General features: G+C 35.9%; 1 protein-coding gene across 5 annotated transcripts in view; it reads right to left on the reverse strand.

Moving 5' to 3' along the window:
• PCDH15 (protocadherin related 15) overlaps positions 1–25,409 on the reverse strand; it is a 1,592,394-nt gene that overhangs the window by 233,612 nt on the left and 1,333,373 nt on the right. For all 5 annotated transcript variants that reach the window (XM_070487986.1, XM_070487962.1, XM_070487971.1 and 2 more), the window contains one exon: positions 7,867–7,946. In XM_070487986.1, the coding sequence (XP_070344087.1) occupies positions 7,867–7,946 (80 nt within the window). The remainder of the gene's footprint in view (positions 1–7,866; positions 7,947–25,409) is intronic.

A 25,409-nucleotide genomic window follows, 5' to 3' on the forward strand; every position in this document is an offset into this window, starting at 1 on the left:
AAGACTGGCAACAGATGTTAGCTCAGGTGCCAATCTTAAAAACAAAAAACAAAAAAAAACCCCAAATGGTAGTAAAGCTTTGTGGCATTTTCACTTGTCCTTGCCCCACCGCTCCTTGGCTTGGAGTGGCCTTGAAAATGGCAGTCAACTTTCCCAGTGTGACACCCTGGTCCCTATTTCGGGAAAGAGCAGAATTATCTTTAGTCACAAAAATTGTGTTTGTCTATTTCAACTGGTCTGGAGGAATTATACATGCTGCTTGCCTTTGTTTTGCCTAACTCAGAGCTCACTCAAGGCAGAAAAGCAGTGGGTATTTCTGGAAGACACTGTAAGGCAGGGAACAAGTGGCAGCCACGGGAGGCAAAAAGATTACAAGTGAGGCATACAATAGGGCACCAAAGGCCTGAAGAGAAAAGCTAAGTAGAGAGTTTGTTGGGAAATTGGAGCATTCAAAAGTGCCATTTATACTGAGGAATACAGACTAATGGAATAGAATTGAGAGTCCAGAAATAAACCCATACATCTGTGGCCAATTGATTTTCAATAAGAATGCCTAGAACATCCAATAGGGAAAGAATAGTCTCTTCAGCAAATGGTGAAGGGGCAATTGGAGATCTACATGCAAAAGAATGAATTGGACTATCTCACAGCCGACATGAAAATTAACTCAAAATGGATTGACAATCTAAATATAAGAACTGAAACCATAAAACTCTTAGACAAAAACATGGGGGTAAATCTTCATGACCTTAGATTTAATCACGGATTTTTAGATATGACACCAAAAGCATGAGCAGCAAATTGAAAATAAATATATTAGACTTCAACAAAGTTAAAAACTTTTGTGCATCAAAGAACATTATCAATAAAGCGAAAAAACAAACCTACAGAATGAGAGAAAATACTTGCAAACCATATATCTGATAAGAGTCTGGTTTCCAAAATATATAAGGGATCCACAATAAAAAGACAGACAACTCAATTAAAAAATAGGCAAAGGACTTGAATACAGTCATGGTCACTTGATGGGGATACATTCTGAGAAATACATCATTAGGCAATTTCATCATTGTGTAAATGTCATAGAGTAGACTGAAGGGGAAAAAAATTTGCCATCTCAAAACGTGTCTCCTTAACATGAGGATTATTTTAGGCTGATTATTTATAAGAAACAAAAGGACTCAGAAGTTTTTCCTCTTACCTCCCCTGGACTGTCTAAAAGAATTTAGATTAAAAACCCTGTCTCAGGGCCGGCCCTGTGGCAGAGTGGTTAAGTTCACACACTCCCATGTGGCGGCCCAGGGTTTCGCCGGTTCAGATCCTGGGCAGGGACATGGCGCTGCTCATCAAGCCATGCTGAGGCGGCATCCCACATGCCACAACTGGAAGAACCCACAACTAAAAATATACAACTATGTACCAGGGAGCTTTGGGGAGAAAAAGGAAAAACAAAATCTTAAAAAAAAAAAAAAAAAGAAAATGAAAAGTGAACTCTAAAAAATAAACAAACAAATGAATTAATTAAAAAAAATGAAAACCCTGTCTCAGGAAGTGGGATAGCACCTTAGCATCACATGAACTAGGTGTAGACAGGGCAGAACCTAGAAAAGCCTGTTTGTTGGGCTTCCCTCTGTATTGTTCTATTTCTGTGTGGCCAAACACTTACGTTCCAAACTTCTGCTTCTTTTCACCTACTTGTGAATTGCCTTCCTTCAGTTTGAAGTCCCTGACTCTCCCCGTCCCCAGCATCTTCTTTTGTCTGTAGCTGAGGATGGTATTTAGGGTGAGGGCTTCAGCCATTTTGGAAAGTTACTTGTTTTCCTGGGTTTCTCCCATGTATACATGTTATTCGACTGTTTTTTCTCTCCTGCTAATCTGTCTCACGTCAATTTAATACTTAGATCACCCAGAAGAACCTAGAAGTGTAAAGAAAAATTTCTTCCTCCCCTACAGTACTTCACAAACCCAGATGGTAGAGCCTACTACACACCTCAGCTATATGGTAGTAACCAATGGGACCACCATTGTACATGCAGTCCATCGTTGACTGAAATGTTGTTACACGGCACATAATTGCAGATATTTCTCCAAAGAAGATATACGAATGGCCAACCAGCACAGGAAAAGATGCTTAACATCATTAGCGATCAGGGAAATACAAATCAAAACTACAATGAAGTACCACTTCACACCCACTAGGACAGCTATAGCTAGACAAAACAAAACAAAACAAATGGGAAAATAACAAATGTTGGTGAAGAAGCAGAGGAATTGGAACCCTTGCTGGTGGGAATGTAAAATGGTTCAAGCACTGTGGAAAACAGTTTGGCAGTTCCTCAAAAAGTAAACATAGAATTACAACATGACATAGCAATTCCAGTTCTGGGTATATATTCAAAAGAATTGAAAATGGATACTTAAAGACATGTACATCTCTGTTCATAGTAGCAGCATTCACTATAGGCATACACAGAAAAACAGCCCAAATGTCCATCAATTTCTGAGAGGATAAACAAATTGTTGTATATATACACAAAGGAAAATTTGCAGCTATAAAAATAAACTAGTTACTGATACCTGCTACAACATGGGTGAACTTCCAAACATTAGGCTAAGTGAAAAAAGCCAGGCAGAAAATGTCACATATTGTATGATTCCATTTGTATGAACTATCCAGAATAAATAAATCCACAGAGACAGAACACAGATTGCTGGTTTCCAGGGGCTGAGGGGAAGGGCAGGTGAGCAAGTGCTTAGTGGGTTTGGGTTTCCTTTTAAAGTGATGAAGATATTTTAGAACTAGAGTTGGTAGTTGTACAAGATTATGAGTCTACTAAACACCACTGTTTACTTTAAAAATGGTTATTTGATATTATGCGAATTTCATGTGAATTATGTTAATTATATTGCGCAGAATTCCCTCACCAAACCTGAAGGCTGTATTCGGAAATGTACTATGCTTGACAAAATCAAGCTCTTTTAGACAATGCTTTGGTTTGCATAACCAAAAAATGGTGTTCAAAGGTTGTTTAAACCATGTAAACAGAAAATAGTAGAGGGGAGCTACTTCCAAACCAACGTGCTAGCATTTAAACCTGCTTCTATTAGTACCCATTTCCCCAAATTGCATTGTTTATTAGGAAATGTTACAGAAGCATCATTATAGACAGATTCTCTCACAGGATCCATGCTTTGTATTCTATCCTTCTTTTAAACTTTTTCAATGTGTTCTAGTTGTGATTTAACATCATTTATACTTACAAGTGTCTGAGACACTTGAGATTTATCATGTTGCTTTTGGGTATCATGTTTCAGACCTTATAATGATATTTAGAGGGGTTAGGGTATACTTTAGAACATGCGATTGCTTTAAGTTTGACATGGTGTTCCATGCTAAATGGTAATTAGTGATTAATAAACACAGACCAGGAGAATGAGTTTGGCAAGGGTAGCAGTTCAGGGAAAAGATGGTGGCACACTGAACTAAGGTGGTAGAAAGAAGGTGTAAGGATAGTTGGATTTGAGTGCGTATTTTGGAAGTAGATCTGACAGAAAAGAAAATGCATACCATCTTTCTTATACGTTATTTAATCTTCGGTGTTATAAAGTTCAAACTGATGTGAAAAACAATCAAGCTTTAAATTCAAGCTTTAAATTGAAAATAAATTTAGTCACATAGAAAGAAATGAAAATACCAGTGAAGATAAAAAATTTTCAAATAAAATTTTAACAAGGGGCAGAAATAACTCTGGAGGTTCTCTTGTTTAGCACTTAGCCTTTGAGTCATATCACATACCCTCTGCTACAAGGATGCCAACCCATAAGAATTCCCCAACCTCCTACAGTAAATAACTTAAATATTTGGCCATGAAACTTATAGAAGTTTCTTTACATCTTATTTAAATGTTTACTTATATGTGAATACTTGCTGAATAAATGTTTGTTGAATAAATATTTGCTGAATCATGTGACTAACCACACAGATTCTGTGAAAAATTATTAAAATAATGCATTGTACTACAGAACCATACAGATCTTGCTATTTAATACATGGTATTGAATGATTTTCATAGTGGCTGGATTTTTAAGGAACAAGGCCTTCTTTTTAAAGAGTTTCTTTCTTGGCCATATGCCCAATCCAATTTATTAAAATGTATATAACAATTCAATACTTTATAAATTTATATTAGCATTGAATTGATTATTCATTACTATCAATATTTTTTTAAAGAATTACACAAAATTTTTGGCATATTTTTATTTCAAAAAAGGTAAAGTAATGATATTGAAATGATTATTGGTAAGATTTGCATCATAGTATAAAGTAATATAATACTTAAAACAATGAACTTTGTTTTAAGAAGGAAAACATAACCAAAAGTTCTATTTGTATGAATTGAACAGCCTGAGAAAGCAAAACTTTATTTCTTTTCTATTATTTTCTGAAAGAGTACCTAAATTATTCGAATCCTGAAAACTTACAGAAAAGTGGTGGTGCTAATTTGCACAAGTATCCCAGAAGTTTCAAAGAAGGAAGGGATTGATGTTTCAGTTTTTCCCCATCTCAACTGTGTTGAAATAATATTGCTAATTGTCTAGGCTAGCCTATAAACGTCAATGAGAACAACACCAATGAGGTGGCTGAAATAAAGCAACCATAAGATAGAAGGGAATGGGCCAAGTGTGCTGGACCCTGATTCAAGAATGATCATCACGAGAGACCATGCAAGAATCACAGGGACCCGCCCTACTCTAGCTGTCCTTGAAGCAGTTTGCATTTAAGGAGATGGCCTTCCGAATTGACTTAAGAGCTGAAATATTAAGAATCGCGGTTAATTTAGACAAAGAGGATGCTGCATTGACATTTTTCACACCTTAAGAATCTCTGTGACCTAGCCAGTTGTCTCTTTGGTTTCAAAAGCAGAGATGAGAGAAGTAATAAATACTTGCTAGGTAGAAGCAGAAGTGGAGAATTTCTTTGGTAAAACTGGTAGCTTATTATATCTCACAACCAGCAGTTGTAAAATCTTGCAGCATCAAGAGAAAACCTAATAAACACAGGAATGGAAATCCTTCACAGAGAGTAAGACCTGGGCTTCCTGCTTACCTGGGCAGGTGAAAGCTTCACTGTTCTCTTTTATTTAACAACTTTATTAACATATAATTCATATATCATCAAATTCATCCATTTAAAGTGCAATTAAATGAATTTTAGTATATTTGCAGCATTGTTCAATCATCACCACAGCCAAATTTAGAACGTTTTCATCACTGTATCCATTAGCAATCACTCCCCATTCTACCCCACTCTCAGCCTCAGGCAACCATTAGTCTACTTTGTGTCTCTGTAGATTTATCTATTCTGGGCATTTCATATGAACGGAATCAGACCATATGTGGTCTTTTGTGAAGGACTTCTTTCACTTAGCAATAATGTTTTCAAGGTTGATCCATGTTGTAGCATATTTCAGTATTTCTCTTCTACTGATATATAATATTCCGTTGTATGGATATACATTTTGTTAATCCATTTGTCTGTAGCTGGACATTTGGGTTGTTTCCACGTTTTGCTATTGTAAACAACTTGTTAGGAACACTCTTGCACAGCTATTTATGTAGATGTATATTTTCACTTATTTTGAGTACATACAAGTGGAATTACTGGGTTATACGGTAATTCTATGTTTAACATTTAGAAGAAATGACAAATTGTTTTCCAGAGTGCATATTTTACATTCCCACCAGAAATATATGAGGATTCTCATAGCTCCTCCTCCTCACCCAAACCTGTTATTTCCTTTCTTTTTCGTTATAGCCTTTCTAAGTGGGTGTGAAGTGGTATCATTTTTATGATTTTAATTTGTATTTCCCTAATAACTAGTGATCATGAGCATATCTCCTTGTGCTTATTGGCCATTCATATATCTTCTTCAGAGAAATATCTACTGGAATTCTTGTCCATTTTTATTTGGACTATTTTTCTGGTTCTTTTGAGTTGTAATAGCTCTTTATATTCTTGATATATGTTCCTTATCATATACATCATTTAAAAATATTTTCTTTCAGTTCCTTGATGGTGCCCTGTGAAGCACATTTTTTTCAAATTTTGATGAAATCCAACTTATCAAACTTCTCATTAATCATTTGTGCTTTTTGTGTCATATCTAAGAAAGTATTGCCTAACCCAAAACAAGATTTACTTTTGTATCCCATCTAAGAATTATATAGTGTTATCTCATATTTAGGTCTATGATGCTCTTTGAGTTAATTTTCATGAATGGTATGAGGTAAAGATCCAACTTCATTCTTTTGTATGGTGTCTCAGCTTCATTTGTTGAAAAGATTATTCTTTCCCAATTGGATTGTCTTAGGCCTTTTGTTGGAAATCAATTGACCTTATATGTTAGGGGTCATTTCCGGACTCTTAAGTTGATCTTGGTAATCTATACATTTATTCTCATACCAGGGCCACACAGTCCCTTTAGACTCTTAAAGTGTCCCTTTAAGAAAGTTTTCTATCTTTAAGGATAATTGTAAATTGTAGCTAATTTATGATTTCTACATACCTATGAGGAAAAATTCAAAACAGTTAAAACTTTCGGTTATTTTTTTTTAAGATTCGCAGCTCAGCTAATACCTGTTGCCAATCTTCTTTTTTTTCCTCCTTCTTCTTCTTCTCCCCCAAACCCCTCAGTACATAGTTATATATTCTAGTTGTCGATCCTTCTAGTTGTGCTATGTGGGATGCCAACTCAGCATGGGCTGATGAGCAGTGCCATGTCCCTGCCCAGGTTCCAAACCAGTAAACCCTGGGCCACTGGGGAGCGTGCGAACTTAACCACTCGGCCACAGGGCTGCCCTGGAACTTTTCATTTTTTAAATGGAAGTTTATTTATCTGTGAAATCCAGAAGTCTGGAAAATCCTGTTTGCAGCCATACTAACTCATGGTTTCAACATCTTATCCAATGTGAAATCGCAGGAGTTCCTTACTAGAGCAAGTAGCCACACACAGTTCCCTTGATTTGGCATTACGGATCAGCTGTTCCCGAGACTGAAGCAGTGCCTAACTCACTTGTCAAATTTTTCATTTTATAATCATGGGCTGAGTTTAGATTTCTTTTCTCTTAGGGAGTAAAACCACTCATGACCACACAGAAAACATCAGAAAGGCAGCAATCACAGCTCTTTAGCAACCAGCCACATGTGACAGCAGAACAGCTACTTTGCTATTGCCCAGGGGGAGCAAAGGACCCCTCTGCACACCTCAATGCAGTCTTTAATGCCTGCTCCAGGTTTTCTCGATAGTTGTGATTAACATTATCTCTGATATGTTCAGAGAGGTAAGTAGAATGACACTGATATTGTGCTCAAGGAGGCTCAGCACGGACATGTAATATTTTTATGTTAGCCTTTTTAGAATATACCCACATTACTCCAAAACTGAAGGATGGCCTTTGGTGGTACTTTAAATGTGTTGAAATTACACTTTGTCTTACAAAATTCCCCTCAAACGAACAATGGAGTGTCAAGTTACTCTTTATAGCAATACCCTTGTTACTATGAGTAGCTGACAACTTTAAAGAGATCTAATTAATCCCAGGTTATGCCTGCAAATGGGATGTTTCCACCTCAGTGGATTTTACCTGGTAAAAATGTTTAAAATAAATAAATAGTCTCCAGGGGAAGATTTCTGGATTCAGAATTATCCCTCCCAGCTCTCATTAACGTTCAGAGAAAAGAAAGTAAAATAAAACTACAAACAGCTGAAAGCTTCTAATTAGAAGTCTCTTCTCTTGCTACCAGTACAGTGTTTAACATTTAAAAAAGGGAAAAAAAAATCAATTTAGAAATCATTTTTAACTTACTTTTCTGAAAGATTAAAAACTCGCTGAGGATCTCCATTCTCAATGGCATATGTTATGGGGTCTCCCTCTCGATCAGTTGCCTTCAGAGAGAAAATATAATTCAATTATCAAGTAATTGATATGGCTCCTATTCAGAATAGTGTAATATAGAAGCTTGACACTAATAGCACAGAATATCCATGATGTTCTTAAAAAATAAAGCTTAAAAAATAGGCTGATGACAAGATGCAAAATTAAGAATTTTATATCTGATCTCAGCATTTCTGTCATTTTAGCTCATCTGGATGTAGTAACAGTGAATAAGACTAATATCTTCTGAATGTGCACAGAGACTTACCTCGTAGGGAAATATAGCAATGATTTTCCTAAAGCTATGTATTTGATTTTACATGAGTCTATCTCTACAATTTAAACAAATGTGTTATACTTTACACAAATGTATAGAGTGTCAAGAAAGTATTTAACGCTCTTATTTTTTCTTTTTCTACTCATAATATATCAAGTCACTAAAGCTATTCGATTAAGAATCCTCAATTTGGAGCCAGAAAGCCCTAATTCTAAATGGGGCTCCACTTACAAATTGTGTGATTATTTTTCAGTTTCTTCACTTGTAAAATGAGAACTAAAATATTACAAAAGTTAATAAATGTTTGGAGGTTTCATTGAAATAATCTATGGCCAGGCACGCAGACTAACATCTGTCACATTGTAAGTTTCCAACATTAACCTTTTCTTCTCCCTCCTTCATTCAAGTCAGAGAAGACACAAACTATAGCTTTTGACTTTTGAGTTCTGAGTTTCTCATACCCACAATAAACACATACACTCTATTTTGTGGAAGTGGAGTATGGAGTTTGACCTTCTAACACATCCAATAATTTCCTTTTCCAATGAGCTATTAAGTTGCCTTATGGGAGACATAGGCGAAGAAAGAAATCTGGATGATACATAAAAGGAATGTGAAAAGGATCCGCCTAAGCATGTCCATAGGGAGAGGTGCAATATCTGAGAAAGGGCTAGAGGAATTTCATATTTAGGTTACTGGTCTGCCAGAGATTCCAACCTCTCTGACTAACAGGCATTGGTCTGGAGTTGGCAGGACCTAAGAAAGGGATGGATGTGTGGGGTCCTTTCAATGTCTGGACAATAACTACTCCAGCCGTAGAGTCCAAGTGTGAAATCCCATGTCCAGACCCGTAAGGAGGGGCACAGTTTCTACTGGTAGACCAGAAGGCTTTGGTATGTTGTATAACATAGAACAGCACTCTCAGCGACCACAATGAATGGATAGCAAGAAGCCTCTCTTGGACTACACAAACCCCAGAGTCCAGGGACAACTGAATAATAACACATAATATTTACTAAGTGCCGGGTTCTGTGGGAGAAGCTTTGCAGGATTATTTAATCTGTGTCTCATAAAAGTATTTCCTCCATGAAACACTTCTTTCACATGGCTTCCACAATATCATATTCTCCTGTTTTTAATTCTACCTTATCGGCTACTTCTCATTTTCCTTTGCTGATTTCTCCTCATCTATAAGACATATTTCCATTGGAGTGCTCCAAAGGTTTACTCTTGGACTTCACTCACTTAGTCACTTCATCAAATTGTATAGCTTTAAAACTATCTGTATGCTGAAGACTCTCATACTAATATTTCTAAGCCAGCAGTTTCCTCTGAATTTCGGACATATCAAATTGTTTACTTGAATCTCCAATTAGATGAATCATAAGCATCCCCAATTTAAAATGTTGAAGCTCCCAAATCTTGATCTTTCCCCAACACTTACCCTCCTCAAGAAAACAGCAAACTGCTGCTTTCGGGGTTCATTATCTCGTTCAATAGTGACCACTACATCCCCTACTTGCTCAGACCTCCTATCTTGACCTGAACTGCTCGTTCTTACTTCCCAATGCAAACCATCAGCAAATCCCATCAAATCCATCTTTAAAATATTTGCAGCATCTGCTGCATCTCTACTCCTTTCCTAATACTGTCTTCTCCATGGGTTCATAGCCATTTTACAATGGCCCTGCTTTCTCCCTTGCACCCTCACTATAGTCAGGTTTTTTTTTGTTTTGGTTTTGCTGAGGAAAATTTGTCCTGAGCTAATATCTGTTGCCAATTTTCCTCTTTTTTTTTTCTCTTTTTTTAATGTGAGCTGCGGCCACAGCATGGCCACTAACAGACAAGTGGTGCCGTTCTGTGCCCAGGAACCAAACCTGGGCTGCTGAAGCAGAACACACCAAACTTTAACCACTAGGCCATCAGGGCTGGCCCTAGTAATTTTCAATTAAACAGACAAAGTGTTTTTTTCAGGCCAAGATTTTACTTCTTTTAGGTAATGCTATTGCATTGTTACATACACACACTCACATACACACACACACTAAAATAAAATGGAAATAAATAAAATAGTAAAATAGAATGAAATAATAAACCACCCTGGGTAATATCTTCCATTGAAATATTCCATTAATATCTAAATCTAAAATTTTAAATTTTATCAAATTAATTATCATGGAAGTCTAAGAGTAGAGAATAAGAAACAAAAGAATTTTTAAAAAAACACAATGGGATTGATAATAGATGCTTGATATTTTCCCATTGTTTTCTGTTCTTTGCCAGGTAAGTGTTATCAAAAAAGATAAAATGGAACTATAAATAATGATACTGAGTTAACTTTTTTGAAGAAACAGAATTATGCTCTATCTGGAGACTGTATTTTATCACTAAAAAGCTCACTCTAAACTTTTTCTGTTTTTCTCTTTCAATCAATCATTTTTACCTGTCATATTGTTACAGATATTATCAATTTCCTTTTGCCTGTTCATCGGTATGTGGTGGTGGCGGTTGTTTCTTGAAAGACAATTTATTGTCTTATGTTTTCATAACAGCCAGAAGAAACAGATTCTGAGGCAAGATAGCTTTGTGTAAATAATTTTAAGTCCGGATTAATGTTGAACCTTTCTTCTAATGCATCAGATCTACTCGAATATTTAATATTATTGCTGTAGGATGAGAGCACTGTGAGTATTGTATCATTTTATTTATATGTCATTATTTTTTATATTACTAAACATAAAATTCCTAGAGGAATTCCTAGAAGATTCTCAATTTTTCCAGCCAAATGAATTACTTTCAATCCCTGAGCTACCTTGAAATATTTCCCTAGTTTTCTTTGACCATTTAAATACCTCAGGACTTCAGGGGTTGTGAGAGCCAATAATTTGCCAACTCCTTTCTTATATGAGGTTGTGCCCATAATGGACCCAGGATTTAGAAGGAAATCCTTATTTGATTGTTTTCTTCCTTTTATCCTCTTAGTCAATCCTTTGCCATCATCTCAGGATCTGTGGCAAATGGTGTGGTAATTAGGGAGGATTCATAATTTCTCAGTCAACTAAGCAAGGGGGAGTGGTGCTATGCTATCTAGATCAGAGTTCTGAAATCTACCCATGACATGTGTTAGCACTTGTACAAACACCAGATATCTCTATTTGCCAATATCTAAAGGGAGAAATAATGCATAAAAGGAATAACTGAAAAAATCAACAGAAGCAGTGATTCTTGGAAGTATTAAGATTTGATCACATGCGTATATGTGCCCTAAAATATATTTCTAAAAACATCTTAAAAATTTTTTTTCCTACATAAGAGTCTAGCAAATCTTCTTTAAATGATGGGTAGAAATTTATATATGATAGCGAATAGTGAATACTTAAGTTAATATTTATTTACTATATGTCAGGAACTATACTTGCATGCCTTGTCGCATTTAAGCCTCATACTACTACTCATAGGTAGGTGGGAAATGCAAAAGACTTCCATTTTATTACTTACTGTCACCATTCCAATTAGACTTCTCTATAATTTACTTAATCGGAAGATATATCTTTTTTATCTAGAGGTAATAGTAACTGTTTCATCTTAAAAAAGGAAAGTGTAGTGTTATTTAATATTTTCCATAATATAACAGATAGGAATTACACATCCTTAGTACATAAACATTTCCCATGCCTTTACTTTGGATCAAGTCCAATCCGAGCCCATCGGTCCGAGAGAAGAATGGAGCAGGCATCTTCCCTGGGCTTAATGAAGGTTACTGGCTGGGCTCTGGAGCCAGCCACCTGGCTCTAGCTCTGGCTGTGCCATCTCTTAGGCAGATATCTAACTAGAAAATGAAGTTAATAATAATAACATGTACAGTACTCATTAATTTAACAAGTATGTACTGAACATCTACACTGTGTTAAGCACTGGGACTTCAACAATGAATATAACAAAGACAAAAATTCTTCCTTTGTGCAGCTTACATTGCAGTAGGGGGAGACAGAGAAAAAAATTAATTAAAATACAGAGTTTTCAGATCCATATATACAATAATTCAGAAAGGACATATAGGGAGGGCAGGAGGAAGATTTGTACTTATCTAGGTTATCAGAAAAGCTATCAGGAAGTGAAAATTTGGCAAACAACTTCTAAAAGGTAGAAAGCAACTAGTCTTTCTAGTCTGCTCAACCAGATTACTTGCCACATCTAAACAGGAGTCACTCATTTTTCAGAAGCACCAATATGGACACAAACATATTTATCTAAATAAGCAATGTGTTTAGATACTGGAATATAGGAATTTTGAAAAAGAAAAGTCTTCTCTAAACTAATATTCTGTTCATGTTACAGATGAACACAGCTATCAGATACCATCTGGGACAGTGTACTTTATGTACGCAGAATGACTCTACACATTTTGCAGGACATTAAGACGAAGTATCTTCCCTTAGGGATTCTAAAACAGATAAAAATCAACGGATTTAGATGATCTTTTCATTTGTCACTTAGGCAAACAAGTCTGATTTATGTTATTAAACTACTTGAGAGCAAGAGCTGAAGCTTTCAATTCAGCACAGCAACGTTTCCAAAAATGTCTGTGTATACTCCTGGTGTTAAATTGTTGGCCCTTTAACAAAATGTTAATGATGATGAATATATTTCAATATGAATGGATGCATACTTTTTTATGTCAAGTAGTGTGGTTTTTTCATTTATGATTCTGATATAAAATTTCCTTTTTGAAATAAGTTCATTTAAGTAAAAATGTTTATTCAAGTTTCTAAAAAATATAAAGTAAATAATATGATAAATAGTATATAAATATAACATCTGAAACTTGGAAATGCAGCTAATCTAGATTGACACTGTAATACATGAGCCTACCTGAAGACCTTTAATCCTGCCCATTTATTATACTATATTTCGCTACTTCATTCATTCTCCCTCTTTCTTATGTGATTATTTAACATTTTCTCCTCAGGTCTCCAACTCATCCTACCCCATCATTATTCTCAGCTGGTGATCCTGATTACTGTTTCACTGAGAAAATCAGAGCAGTTTTCCACAAGCTCCCCAGATGTCGTATTTATGCCTTGCTGTAACCATACACTCTTTCTTCCTAGTACTGATAATGTACTGTCTGAACTTCTAGTTAGGGCAAAATTTTGGGGAAGAGTTTTGCATTCTACTTTTTCTCATTGTTTTTGGCTTGTTCTCTGTTAAAACCACTTCGGTTCAGTCATGCTTCCAACCTTTTTAACATCGCTGGTAAATTTCATATTAGTCAAATCACTGATCAGTTCACAATCCTTGCTTTGGTTTGTTTCTTTCTTTGTTTGGTTTGGTTGTTTTTAATTTGATCTGTCAGTAGCATTAGACACAGTTGATGTCTCTCTTCTCCTTGATACACTTTCCTCCCTAGGCTTTCAGGACGTATGTTTTTCTGGGTCTCCATTCCTCCTCTTTGGATGTCTTCTACATTCTCTCCCTTAAGAATTTCATCCAATCTCAACTCTTGGGTTCACTTACAGATCATCACAATAAGCAAATACATAATGCTTAAATGCTCAAGACTTCAAATGCATATTTCTAGCCCATGGTTCTTCCCCAAGCTTATACCAAACTGCCCACTCATCAATAGCTCTAATTAGATGTCAAAAGACATTTCAAATTTACTATGTCTAAAATTGAATTACTCCTCCTGTGACATTCTTTTTTATTCTGGTTAATGAAAATTCAATCCTTCCAGTTGTTCAGGCTATATCTTAGTAGCCATTCTTAACTTCTATCTTCTCTCCCATATCTAATCATCAACAAATCCTATAGCTTCTACCTATAAAGTATAACGAGATTGAAGCCACTTCTCAGCATTTCCAGGAATATCACTCCAGGCCTAGTCTGGACTACTAAAATACCACCTGAACTAATTTCTATAATTTCTCACATGCCTCCACCATAGACCATTCTCAACAGAGAATCTATAATGATTCTTTTAAATTGTCAGTTTATTCATGGCACTGTTGTACTCAAATTCTTTCATTAGTACCTAATTTCACTCAGAGTAGTTATCGCTGTACCTCCCCCATTACTGGATGACTGCGTTTCTATGATTTTCCTCCTCTCTTACCTTCCTTGAGTCCCACTAGTATCTGCTCATGCTTGAACACACCAGGTGGACCTGAACATCAGAGCCTTGCACTTGCACCTGAAACATTCTTCCGAGATACCCACATGGCTCACCCTTTCACTTCTCCAACTCTTTGCTAATGTCGCCTCAGTGATATCATCACTGATGAAATTGCAATCTCCTCTTCATTTTCCCTCCTGTATTTTTTCCACTTGGCATTTATCACTTTCTAAGTCTACATAACTCACTTACATATTTTGTTAATTTTCTTCTCCTCCTAGTAGAATGTAAGCTCCATGAAGGCAGATCTGTGGTCTATTTTGTTACTGATATGCCTTAGCTCTTAGACTTTGGACCTGATGTTGCACTTTCTGTGACTGAGAGGATAAATTTAGTGCCATGAAGGAAGTACAGTGATCTAGTTTTGTGCTTCAATCAACTATATTTACAGTAAAAAAAAAAAACCCAAACAAACTTGTTTTGAACTTCATCTTACATGCTCTCCGTTTGTGTCTCAATTTTTTCCAAACTTGGGACAGAAAAGAGAGAGGGGTGTCTGTTTGTGTGCATATATGTGTGTGTGTGCATGGGTGTGTATGTTAGTTTTATTCTACATCTTAGGAATAAATATCCTATGTCAAAACACATTCTGAAGGGGTATTAGCAAGCATTTGATTAGGGCCAACTAATTTCTCGGTTATCTTTATCTATAACTAACAGAGGATTTGCTTATTGCATTAATAAATGTTTCTCATGAGCAAAGTTGGTGAAATGAGCTGTTCAAGATAATGTGGATTATATGAACAAGTGTAAGAAACCAGGGATTCCTTTGTCATTTGGAATGGTGCCTGAAAGTTGATTCCACAAGAGTATCGGTTGAACTTAATGATTCAGAGGTTCTTATTGCCTGACGCTAACTAGAACACTGAGTTCTGACTCTAAAACTTTTCATTCAAAATCACCCAGCACATGCTGGCTAAATTAAAAGGACTGCAGTGACAATCAAGTTTGGCTGTCCTTTCTAATAATTTATTTATCAAAATCAAAATGAACTACTTTTATTTGGGGGCAGATGGTGGGGAATAACTCTGTTGCAAAGCTGTGTTAACTTTTATTGCTGGATAATTCTGCTTCTATCTTTGAAACGTATTTTTTTTAATCTGGAGCTTTTTTAAAAACATCTTTTTTTCTTTTGTGTGAATGGAGATCACAGAAATGAAGACTTATTTTCCTTTATTTTCTTTTCAAAACTGTTACAAGATTTTGAAATTTACGTAAAATAAAAAGTATTGAAAACCGGAATAAGAGACATGTAATTGAATTCTTCGGTTTTCTTAAGTAATTATTCCAATGCAAACATTCTTTGTTTTTTTTTTTTTATAATCTAAAATAAATTGTTTTCTTAGCTCCAAATCAACTAATTCCTCGTAGCTCAGTGCAGAATCACCATAGGCACTTCTCAACATCAATTGGATCTCCTGTTGTTTTCTCTAGAAGACTGACACTTATTAGCTGTTTATGGAGTATACCTCGGTAACACTGTTTTTGTTCCTTTCTATTTATTGAAATCTCAGGGCAATAACTGCATTTGCATACTTAAGCTTTAATCAACAATATTTGCCAGTATGTGAAGCAATAAACAGCTTCCAGGCACACAATAAACTCTGAGTTTATTTACAAAACAACACAGAGAATCATTTATTGCGAAGTTACTAAAGGTAATACTGATTACTGCTATTAAAATACCAGTAGCTATCAAGCAGTTGCCCAAGAAATACTCCACATTCAAACTCAGATTCCAAAGGAGTCTTTCTTTTATTTAACTTTTAGAAAGAGCAGAATGGTTTAATTCTAGTCAATTAAAAAGGAAAACAAAAACAAGAAACAACAGAAACTCTTTTGGTCAAGCAGGTTTAGAAATTGTAAGCTTTTCTTTGGATCATACAATAGTCTTCTGGCATGAAATAAATAAAAATCATGACTTCCTACTATAGTTATAAACTTTTGTTGAAGGATCTTTTATAAGAAGGAGTTGATAAAAGTATTTCTCCATCATTTCTACAAAATTCGACTAAAAGACACCAAGGTGTATCTGTTGATTATCATCTAAAAAACTAGAAATAGTCCTCCATGGGTTTAAGAGATAGGATAGGAAAAACAAAAGTAAAGACTAGAAACACAGCAATAATTAAGCAATAAAGTTCATTTTGAATTGTCTCTTGCCCAGATCTCAAAAATATGGCTTTATTGCTAATACAATCCCCCAGTGGTCGCCCATAAAACTCCATTAAAGATAAAGATCTGATATTCTACCTTACTGCTATGGTGACTTTACTCCTCTGAGCAAGGGTGTTTCAGTTTTGGTACTACTTGGGGTGGGTAATCCTGCTTTAACCTACCCCTCCCTCACCCCCACCTTAGTTTAGTTTTATTTTGATTATTTTGGAATTTCCAGGGGACATGTATTACATTTCATCATTTGAGTATCTTTTCTTTTAGAAAGCTCTCTATCCATCCATAGCTCTTCACCTCATCTTGAGGCTGCATAGACCCCCAAGTCTTTATTTCAGATTTAATCGAGAACAAGATGGTTTTTATCAACTATGTGTCCTAATTACTGAAGCTATCTGAAAATAGTCTACACAGAGCTAAGCAATAGAACCAGGGTGAAAAATGCCATGGACTGATGACATTGTTTGAAACCTCAGTTCCAGTCTTTCTTGAAATCAGATCCACTTGACACACAAAGGTTCTTTAATGATTATATAGCAGATTCCAGACACTGTTCTAATTAATGAGGATACAATCATGAATAAAACAAAGTCTCTGTCATTGTGGACCAAATATAATATTTGACATAGTGATATAATAAACAAGTAAGGGTGCACATGTGAAAACAAACAGAGCAAAGTGGATATGGATCCCAGGAGACGGGGTATTGTTATTTTTTATGAGGTGGTCATGTAGGACCATTTTGCTGAGGGGAATTAAGATGAGAGGATGAGAAGAATGAGTTGATGTCATGTAGGCATCCAGAGGACAGTTGCTTTTATCTTGGGTGATTGGGGAAGCCATTGGAGGATTTTCACAAAGAAGTAAAGTTATCTTCAGTAATTTTTAAAGAACTACTCTGTTGTGTGAGTAATAGACCATAAAGGGAAGGGAGTAAAATCCAGTAGAAATCTATTGCAATAATCTAGGCAGCAGGTGATGGTGGCTAGAATCAGAGTGAAAGCAGTAGGTCTGGTAAGAAATAGTGACATTTTGGAAATACTTGGGGACCAACCAGACTCGTTGGTTGATTGGAAATGAGGATGGGGCTATGGAGAAAGAGAAAGGTCAGAGATGACTTGAAGGGTTTTGGCTTGAGAATTTGGACAAATGAGGTGGCAATTTACTGAGTAGGGGAAAATGCAGGACCAGCTGTTTTTCTTTGGGTGTGGGGGAAGTAAGTACCAGGTGTTGAGATACATCAATTTTGAAATGCTGTGATAACACAGTGCTGTGCTTCCCAAATTCCCCTTCAAGGAATGGAGAAATTATTTCCCTATATGTTGGAAATGTCACCTGCTGAGAGGCTTCAGCCATCGGTCCTATTAGAAGAATGCCTCATCTGAGACAGCTTCCTTGCCGAGGTCAAGCTGTTTTCTGAGGCAGCTTGCATCTGACACATTGATGCAGGCATATAAAGGGCCTACTTCCTTGTAACAACCTTCCAACTCTAAAGGGCTATCTCAGCTCTAGAACTTTCCAGGGGGTCTGCTGAAGCCTTTATTGGGACTGCTTTGAAGCTCAACTTTTCCTTAAACCTAATCCTGTTTCCTTTCTTTCCTTTCTACAGAAGTTGATTCCCAAAACACTCCCTAATAAATATTCTGCAACTGAATCTATATCTCGAAGTCTGCTTCTCTGGAAATTCAACCTAAGACAGATGCCTATTTAATATCCAAGAGTAAATATTGATCTTCCAGTTGGACACGGGTCTAGAGTTTTAGGGTGGTAAGCTAAGCTGGAGATATGAATTAGAAGTTACGAGCATATAACAACTTAAACTCATTAGACCAGATGAAATAATCTTAGGCGTGAACATAAATAGGAAAAGAAGCTTGATCCTTGGGGCATTTCAAGCTTTAATAGTTGGGGAAAGGAGGAGGAACCATCAAAATAGACTGAGACAGAGCAGACAGGGAGGCTGGGGAAAAACCTCAGGAGACTGTCATGTATTGGAAGTCAAATAAATTTTTAAATAAGGAACGAATTATCAATTCTATCACATCTTGCTTAAGGAGAGAGTAAGATGAGGAATGAATTTGGGAAAGGAATGAGTATTGGGACCACAAATAGAGCTGCATCAAAGGACGGATGTGATTGAAATCCAGGTTATAGTGGAGTCAAGAGAGAATAGGAGGGAAAATGACCAAGATTTTCTCCAGGCAAGTAGAGATAACATATTTGAGTAGGTTCTACAGTGAAGGGAAGTGCAGAAATGGGTAAGTCGTTAGGGTGGTTTATGGCATCAAGGGCATTTTGTTGTTTTTGATGCTTTGTCTTTAATTGGGAGAGACCATAGCAGATTTTCATGCTGAAGGAAATGATCAGATAGAGCAAGAAATGCTTATGATGCAGAGAAGTAAAAGGGTAATTCTGTAGCCATGTGTTTGAGCAGGCCAGAGTGGACAGGATCCAGTAGAGTGCTATCAGGGTCAGTGCAAAGGACTCACACTTAAAAAGTCTTGTGTTTGCATTCGGCATTGGACCTGCAAACTATGCTGCTGGTCCTGACTACTATTCAAAGTGTGGTTCATAGAGCAATGTCATTCTGCAAAATGGTTATTATGGATCATGAGGATATGAAAAATTTAGAGTAAATTTCTCTAGAGTAAAATTTAGAGTAATCTAGAAAACTTAAAGTGATTTGACAGGGTGATTTTATATCTATTGAATCTAATAGGAAAAAATGGGCGTATATTTTTTGTCTTTTGCATTGCGTTTTTCTAGTAATTCATTTAAATGCCTCCTTCTACAGAGGTTTGAGAAGCATAGATCTAGTGTGCAAGTGAAGGGAAAGATTTAGATAGGAACAAGGAGTGTTAATTTTTAATCACAGAATTAGAAACAAAACATATGATTACAGGTGCAGAGAGACTGATAGATGTAGTGATGGCAGGCTGGAAAAGTCTTCATCCAAGAGTTTGATGAAAATATGGAGCAGGAGAGGTGCCAAGACAAACCTATTCTTCTTGCCAGTGAATCCCTGCCTCCAGGCTGAATATAAATCACGAATCGCCATCTGTGTTCACCTATCCCACCAGCCACAGCGCCTCTTCTGTACACTCAGTGACAGCAGAAGAGAAAGTTTCATCTTATTAATTTATTTAAGGTCCTTAATTATTTTTTAAAAAACTTGAGAATATGGCTTTATTTCTTGTACTCTATTAAGTTTTCTAACCTGCTAGTCCTAAGCGGCAAAGATCATTTTCACCCATTTCCTATGTGCCCTACTTCTTGTTAGAGCAAAAGTCAGAGTAGAAGTAAAGTCAAACTCCCTTAAAAATGTGCAATTAAGTCGTAGCCTACAAATCTTCTGAGGCAAAATCTCACATATTTTTTTTTTTCATCATGTTTATTTCCGTCTTTAAGAAAGAAGGGTCAAAGAAAACACGATTTAGGAGATAACTGTTTTAAATGTATCAGACATAGGGTTCTCCTTTCTCTAATCTTCCTGACACTCCTCTGGCCTTATGGTTATGAGCACACTGTTGTCCACAGAAGATTTACATGGGGCTAAGTTATTCCTTGGGAAGAGAAAGATATGTACATGAATACATAAAAAATATGTTTTCCTCACTTTTGACAGCTTTATATACCTAGAGATAAAAAATCATCCCTAGACAGTACACATCCCACAGTGTCAAGGGCATCATACATTTTTTGAAACTTAGATCTATCAGAACATCTGCTTTACAGGAGAAAAGTCACACTACAAATTACAAATTTTGGCAAGAAGGAGATGCTTGGCATTGTAAGCCCTCTCTCTCTCAAATTATCTCTCTCTCTCTCTATCCTTCATACAAAATATAAATTATACTTTGGAACCAGGTAACATATCAGTGTTCAATATATTTCAGCTTCCTTATGTACATTCACAGTGACATTCTTTTGAGATAATGCTGATGATGAAAGAACCATCTGAAGTCTAGTGCAAGGAAAGATGAGAAAATTTGCTTTCCACCACTTGAACTGAAAATAAAAAGGAAAATGAATGAGACTTTCATTTCTCAAACTTATCAAAATCAGGGTAATCTACTAAGTAGAGTAAGTCATATATTATGAAACTGAAGGGAAAATAGTCATCTTTTAGTACAATATGCAATGTTAATCTATGCAGTAACACATTAAAAAATCATAATGCTCACAGAAAATCTTCTTTGATGACAGAAGAACAAATCTCCAAGTGACATATCTAAAGTGATCCCATGACATAAATGACATTGCAAATTCTATGACACGTGGCTGATGATTCCTGCGCATTGTACCTGCGCCAGCTGTGAAACCTTCATGAATCATAAACTCTTATCATCCTCAGGAGAAAAAATATATCCTATTTTACAAGAAATATTCATCAAAAGAGAAAAAAAAAGAAAGAGAAGAAAGAACTCCAAAAACCTTTAGAACATTTGAAAAATGTCAGAAAAACAAATTAGCACCTCTGACAGGACCTAGTTACGCAGAGGGACAGGCTATGCGACAGTTTGCATTTCATTAAAACTATTCTGGAAATGGATCAATTCTGTAGTGAGATCAAGGCAGCAGAGAGTTTTCTTCAAGACTAAAAATAATAATTCCTTGAGGCACATAGTTTAAATTTTACAGCTTTTTGAAACTACTTAAAAAATGAGAAGAATGGATAAAGATGAGAAGAAATGTATGTTGCAAGTTGACCAAAGCACCATCTTATACTTATACCCAAGTCATTTCATTTGTAAAATGCCTGTTTTTTCTTAGGTAACCAGAGGTGGCAATAGCCAACCTCTTGGGCTGCTTCTCAGCATTTTCTATGTTCTCCTGCTATGTGTGTCTGAGCGGTTTTACTTGCTACAGCAGTTTTCAGCAAGGAGAAGTCAGGGAAAGGAAAAAGGTTCAAACTGTCAGGACCAGTCAGCTCACTTATAAATGGAACCAGAAGTTCAAAGCAGTGGCTAAATTAAGTTTTCCTACTCTCAGTGGACATTATCTGTATACTATTTTTGATCACTTTTGTAAAGGATCGAGAAGCAACCAAAAGAAAATAAAATCAAGGCAAATCAAGCAGATCTTAGAAAGAAAAGAATGATTGGCCTTGCAGCCAGATCTGCTCCGCTATTGAAGAGATCGCACAACTGAGGAAAACTGAAGGGACTAAGCAAATCTCAGTCCTTAGGAAAGGCAGAATAGAACAATGGTTCCAGATAGACTCCAGGGTCAGACAGCTTGATTTGGAATCCCCACTCTGCAACAGGGTTCTATATGATATTGAAAAATTTACTTCACTGCTTTGTTGGGAGTATATAAAATGAGGAAGCTTTCAAGTACTTGGGGTAGTTCCTGGCTTATAGTAGCAGTCAATTAAAATTAGATGTTGAGGGAGCACACTTTTTTGACATTGGTCTTAGCAGTATATTTTCAGGCACCATGTCCGACCGGGCAAGGGAAACAAAAGAAAAAATAAACAAATGAGACTACATCAAACTAAAAAGCTTCCACACAGCAAAGGAAACCATCAATAAAACGAAAAGACAACCTAACAATTGGGAGAAGATATTTGCAAACCACATATCGGATAAGGGGTTAATATCCAAAATATACAAAGAACTCATACATCTCAACAATAAACACGACAACAATCCAATTAAAAATGGGCAAAAGATCTGACCAGAGATTTCTCCAAACAAGATATATAGATGACCAACAGGTACATGAAAATAAGTTCAACATGATTAACTATCAGGGAAATGCAAATCAAAACTACAATGAGATATCACCTCACTCCCTTCAGAATGGCTGTAATTAACAAGACAGGAAACAATTGTTGGAGAGGATGTGGAGAGAAGGGAACTCTCCTACACTGCTGGTGGGAGTGCAAACTGGTGCATCCACTATGGAAAGCAGTGTGGAGTATCCTCAGAAAATTAAGAGTAGATCTACCATATGATCCAGCAATTCCACTGCTGAGTATTTATCCAAAGAACTTGAAAACATAAATGCATAAAGATACGTACACCCCTATGTTCATCGCAGCCTTATTCACGATAGCCAAGACTTGGAAGCAACATAGGTGCCCATCAAGGGACGAATGGATGAAGAAGATGTGGTATATATACACAATGGAATACTACTCAGCCATAAGAAATGATGAAATGCAGCCAGTTGTGATAACATGGATGGACCTTGAGGGTATTATGCTAAGTGAAATAAGTCAGAGGGAGAAAGTCAAATACCACATGATCTCACTCACAAGTAGGAGATAAAAACAACAAACAAACACACAGCAACAGAGATTAGATTGATGGTTACCAGAGGGGAAGGGGGAAGGGAGGAGAGCGAAAGGGATAATTAGGCTCACATGTATGGTGATGGATTACAATTAGTTTTTGGTTGGTGAACACGATGTAATCTACACAGAATTCAAAATATATTATGATGTACATCTGAAAGTTATATAATGCTATAATCCAATGTTACTGCTATAAAAATTAAAATTAAAAAATAAATAAAATTAGATATTGATGCTATTAATATTGATCTCTTAGTCGTCTAACTCTTGGGCTTCCAAAGTGTCACTCTGTTCTCTAAATTGTAAGTGATCATTGCTTCTCAAGAAAAGAGCTAGTAAAATCATAAACTAGGTGAATATATTCTTTGGCATTTTACCTTCCTACTCATTATTCCAAATGCCCAGAACATTCTTGTTCACTTTTAAAATCTAAAGCTTAGCATGAGTTAATAGAAAAACAAGAATAGTAATGTTCCTCTTGGAGAAAAGGAATAAAAATAACTACCATTAGTTAAGCATTTTCTTTTTCATTTCAGGCACTGAGTTATACAATTTACATGCTATTTCATTTTTTTCAGTTAATTTTTATTGAGTTTATGATAGTTTACAATCTTGTGAAATTTCAGTTGTACGTTATTGTCTATCAGTCGTGTTGTAGGTGCACCCTTCACCCTTTGTGCCCACCCTCCACCCCCTCTTTCCCCTGGTAGCCACTAATCTGTTCTCTTTGTTCTCATGTTTAAATTCCTCATATGAGTGGAGTCATACAGAGATTGTCCTTCTCTATCTGGCTTATTTCACTTAACATAATACCCTCAAGGTCCATCCATGTTGAGGTGAATGGGACAACTTTATTCCTTTTTATGGCTGAGTAGTATTCCATTGTTTATATATTTATCATATCTTCTTTATCCAATCATCAGTTGATGGGCACTTAGGTTGCTTCCATGTCTTGACTATTGCAAATAATGCTGCAATGAACATAGGGGTGCATGGGACTTTTGGAATTGCTGACTTCAAGCTCTTTGGATAGATACCCAGTAGTGTGATGGCCGGGTCATATGGCATTTCTATTCTTTGAGGTAGGAGCTGGGAATTTCATATTTTTTTTTTACTCAACTCTACCCAGGTTATAGTCTATATTTCATTCTATATCTTCCATGAGAGAGAGGAAAAATGTCAATTAGTATTTCCTTAACTGCTTCTTTCTGGGACCATTGAAATAAGTCATATCTTCCCTCAACCTTTGGTAGCTTTCATCCTCATATAACATCATAAAATTAGCCTTTGGAAAACACAAAACTAATGTAATATAAAACATACCCACCTACCCCCAAACATGGAAAATATAAAATTTAATAGTTTTTCTCCAGCCTCAACTAAAAAAATGGGTTATAGTAGACAGAGTCTTGATTTAGGAATCAAGGGGAAAAAATACACTCTGGCTTACAAACCTTGATGTTTCTGAGTTTTGGTTTCCTTATTTGCCAGATAGTAAAGATAACGATACCTGCCTATTTATTAGAGTCAGGATGATGACCAAACGAAATGATGCATTACAGGTATGTTGAAGAGATGTAACTTTTTTAGCAGTCTAAGGTAGCTGACTTTCAATAATGCATCAAAATTTATATAGGAAATATTAGAAACAAAATCAAATAAATGAGAAATATTATAGTAGAGAAAACCAATAGTTTGAATTAAGATGATCTGTTAAACACTCTGAGTTATCAAATTCTACTGAACTAAACCCCAATTTTTTTATTTATGATTTTGTTTATTACTAGAAACAATAGATGTAACACAGGATTAAATTAAAAGTTAACTTAATTAAATTAATTTATTGCTAAAAATTAACTAATTGCTGATAATCAAATTAATTAATTTAAAAGTTAATTCTTCAAATTAAAAGTTAATTGTTCTGACAATTAAAAGATTAATTTTAATCTTCCATCTTTGAGAATGAATTTTGTGAAATGTGCACTAATCAGCTATTTCTATAGAGATTGCTTATCAGTAAGCTGTTTATAGGGGAATATATATGTTCTGTTTGTGTAGAAAGTGAAACAGTCAGTGTTCTGCATTTGGAGGGGTGACGGGAGGGTAATTAACAGGTGGAGACTTTTGAATGTTGAACAATGGTTATCAGCCAGACTATAAAGTGGCCACAGGGAGGCAGCAACTTGAGTAGGGTAAAGAACAGATGGCGGAGGACTTGCAGGGGCACTTCAAGTACATGGGAGTGGAATAGGCATAATGGGTGAGCATATGAACATTTAACTGGACTGTTTACGTTTCTGTCTTTTGTTTACAATTTATTAGCACAGTGAGCTTAGAAAAGGAGCCACCTACTTTTATATGGCTCTGTTTCCTATTTGTAAAATTACAATGATAGTAGCTCCAATTACATTGGGTTTTTATAACAAATAAATGTGGAAACTTACACGTGTGCTAAAGAATATATTTATATATTTTATGTAAAATTAAATATATATAAATTTTTAATATTCAAAGTAAGTACTTTGAAAATAGTGGCAGTCTCTTTGCAG

The sequence above is a fragment of the Equus asinus genome, chromosome 2 (assembly GCF_041296235.1).
Source record: "Equus asinus isolate D_3611 breed Donkey chromosome 2, EquAss-T2T_v2, whole genome shotgun sequence".
NCBI classification, from domain to species: Eukaryota; Metazoa; Chordata; class Mammalia; order Perissodactyla; family Equidae; genus Equus; species Equus asinus.